Source organism: Erigeron canadensis, chromosome 1, assembly GCF_010389155.1.
Source record: "Erigeron canadensis isolate Cc75 chromosome 1, C_canadensis_v1, whole genome shotgun sequence".
NCBI lineage: Eukaryota > Viridiplantae > Streptophyta > Magnoliopsida > Asterales > Asteraceae > Erigeron > Erigeron canadensis.
This window is the reverse complement of record NC_057761.1, coordinates 10,978,269-10,981,469: the sequence shown is the minus strand read 5'-3', so window position 1 is coordinate 10,981,469 and position 3,201 is coordinate 10,978,269. Positions and strand designations below refer to the sequence as shown.

The window sequence follows — 3,201 nt, the reverse complement described above, 5'->3', positions numbered from 1 at the left end:
GTGTTCCTTGATGTCGAATACCGACTAACTGTAACAAAAATATATATCAAAACTTAATTGCACTTAATTGAGAAAAAGCCATGAAAATGGACCTTTAGTTATTAGACATGATAGGTCTATTTGATAGAAGTTACAAAGGTCAACCCTCTATGGCCCTATCATTTTTGTTTCCTTCTTTGCACGTCTCTCATATATACTAGGATTTCTTATTATTCTTCTGTTGCAACTCCTCCTTCAATTAACCTGCTTCCCACCTCACTTGCCCCCACACCAAGAATCTACTTGTATTATTGTATTATTTTTCACTTCTATATATCTAAATCTATTAATATGGTGTTCCTTTATTTGTAAGCCTTCTATACATACATCTTTCTCTATGGACTTGAATCATTCATCATATTCATATACTAATTCCATGACCAAATCAGTGGCTGATACCGACACCCTAACCACCGAAGAGAGCGGTTGGACTAGTTATTTTGAGGATTTTATGGTTGCCCAACAACAAGATCATCATCAAACAGAACTATCTGATGCTGGTTCGTACGCCGACTGGAATAACATAGCTAATTCGATGAATGGCGCAGCCCCAAGATTCCCCAAGAAACTGAATCTTATCAAGAAATCAAGTAGACGAACAAGAGATAAGATTCTTTACGATGATTCTTTAGAAGATACTGCTAGTTCTCCTGTTAATAGTCCCAAGGTCAGACCATAATTAATTAGTTTAATCAACTTTCTTTAATTACTTTGTTTGAATAGATGTTACTAATAATTTTGTTGAAGGATTATTTGCAACGAACTTTGAATCAACTCCCAAATGTAGAATTTTATCAACTGTGAAAAGCAAATTTAACTTTTTATCAATCCAAGTGACTAGCTAGGTTAATAAATATTTGATAATTCTTATACTTGATTTATAGATTTGGGATTAATTAATCTAAAGTTTGTTGCTAGTTTAATCAAAGTTATCCTTGTGTTGAATAGTAAGTTCTTTCAGTGATTTTTGTTTGTTAATAGGTTGGGAGTCCACAAATGGGGTTTAATCAAATAAAAGTAGATGATGATATCATGCAGAATTCTCTGGTAAATATTCCGATATATACATCACTTCAATTCGACATCTTATTATGAGCAAAAAATATTGATTTGCTAAACGAGTTTGCGTCATAAATTGTAGGAGAAAGAAGGTGGATTTGATGGTCATTTCCAACTTCTAAAGAGGGAAGATCAAAGCAGGAACATAACATATGAAGAAAACAACAATGGAAGAACAGATTTGAGGAAGAGAGGTTTATGTTTGGTTCCTCTATCCATGTTTGTAAACTATATATAATATGTGATAATCGATATATATGTATAGACACATATTGACATGAAGAGACATGCCGCTCAGTCCAATCACCAATAAATCCGACCATGCAGAAGAATTGATGGATGGTACGTGAAACTGTATAGACTAGATAATAAGATCAATTCAAGGAAAATGAAAGAGTCGAACTTGAGACATTGTATATACTTTAAAGCCCAGTTGACTATCAAATCATACATCCTTCTATTATATGTTGTAAACTAAGATTTCTAATAGTTATTCTTTGCCTACAAAAGGCAAGGATTGGCCTCTAAGTGTTGATTAAATGTCGTCTTTATTTGCTCCATTTTTTTGCTTAGTTTTGTTGAAAAATCGAAGTCTACAACAATCATTGTTTTATATATTGTGAAATAAAATAAATGCATATGTTGTGGATGGAAAATAAATGCATATGTTGTGGATGGCTTAAACAATGTTATGCTCTTATCATTAGAGGTCCCCAACATTAACATACGTGTAATCAGGTTTGCCTCATTAATAAAACAATTAATTTAAGATAAGGATCTTCTAAAGTTGTTGAATAATTAAAACCACAACTTTTTGATTAGTTATAAGGGCAAAATATAATGTAACAGTCAAATTTGAATTTTGACATTTGATTTAATCTAAAAGATGAGGATCTTTTAAATGTACATATCTATTTATACACCTTTATAAAAATTATTACAATAGTTACACAATAATTACATACGGAATTACTAAATTATCCTTAATAAATACCTACTATGAAAATAGTTTTTATAAAATACCAAGTTTGCCCTTAATGAATTAATTTACACTTTAAACCTTACTTTAATAATTTATACTTTAAGCCCTTATCTTTTAAAATTTTCTACTATCACAATTAAATCAACCTACACACTTGACACCGTCACCACCACCAATGATACCATCACCGACACCACTAAACCACTTTTCTCACCACCACAACCACATTGTGCAAGTACCATGCTCGTAAGTTATCAACTTTAAAGTTCCTTATTTATTCATTTTTGGTGATACACGTACTATTATCAACAATACAATAACATTTTTTCACTTTAACTTTGATTAAGTTATAATAATTTATAAAAATAATAACATATCTTATAAAGATAACATTATTATATACATATACAAATGAGGATCAGATACGTATAGGAACAAGTTTACGTATAATCCGTCATAGTTGTAATTTATCAAATGTTAAGCACGTTGTCAACTTTTTATTTTACCCCGCAATATAATATGGATTATCGATCTCAAAACCAAGGGTCATTATAAATAAACAAATATATTTCCCTCGGAATCGAAACAAAATTATCACAACCCCTTTTAGAAACGGTAAAACAAATTTCTGGCAACAGTTCAATTGGTTGGTATTTATAGTAGAACGAGGATGGTACCCGCGCAATGCAGCGGCGTTAGCGGGGACGGCGGTCTACTTGTGGTGTCGGTGATGGTATTATTGGTGGTGGTGGCGGTGTCAATTGGTGTAGGACTCTAGGTTGATGTAAAGGTGATAGTAAAAATATTTTAAAAGATAAGGGTTGAAGTGTAAATTAATTCATTAAAAGCTTAAAATGTCCAAGGGCAATTTCGGTAATTCAAAGACAGAACTTTCTAAAAATAAAAATAAGCCTTTTGCTTTATAAAGGAGTAAAGATAATTAAACGGTGGCTAACTAGCGGAAGAACTCTGGTAAGAAGTGACGTACCTTACCGTGATATCACAACCAGAAGAACATTAAGACACCACCACTACAAAAATAGCAATAACACGGTTGGTAAATCGACCATTAGACCAGAAAATGCCATTGCTAAGTACAACAATCGGCCTTAATTAAGCGG

At 32.1% G+C, this 3,201-nt stretch overlaps 1 protein-coding gene across 1 annotated transcript; it reads left to right on the top strand.

The window, feature by feature from the left end:
* Window positions 1–241: 241 nt before the first annotated feature.
* Window positions 242–1,626, top strand: LOC122585753 (vascular-related unknown protein 1-like). Its single transcript, XM_043757880.1, has 3 exons — window positions 242–706; window positions 1,021–1,086; window positions 1,181–1,626. The coding sequence occupies exons 1-3, from the start codon at window positions 377–379 to the stop codon at window positions 1,334–1,336; spliced, it is 552 nt and encodes a 183-aa protein (XP_043613815.1). The 5' UTR covers window positions 242–376; the 3' UTR covers window positions 1,337–1,626.
* Window positions 1,627–3,201: the final 1,575 nt, after the last annotated feature.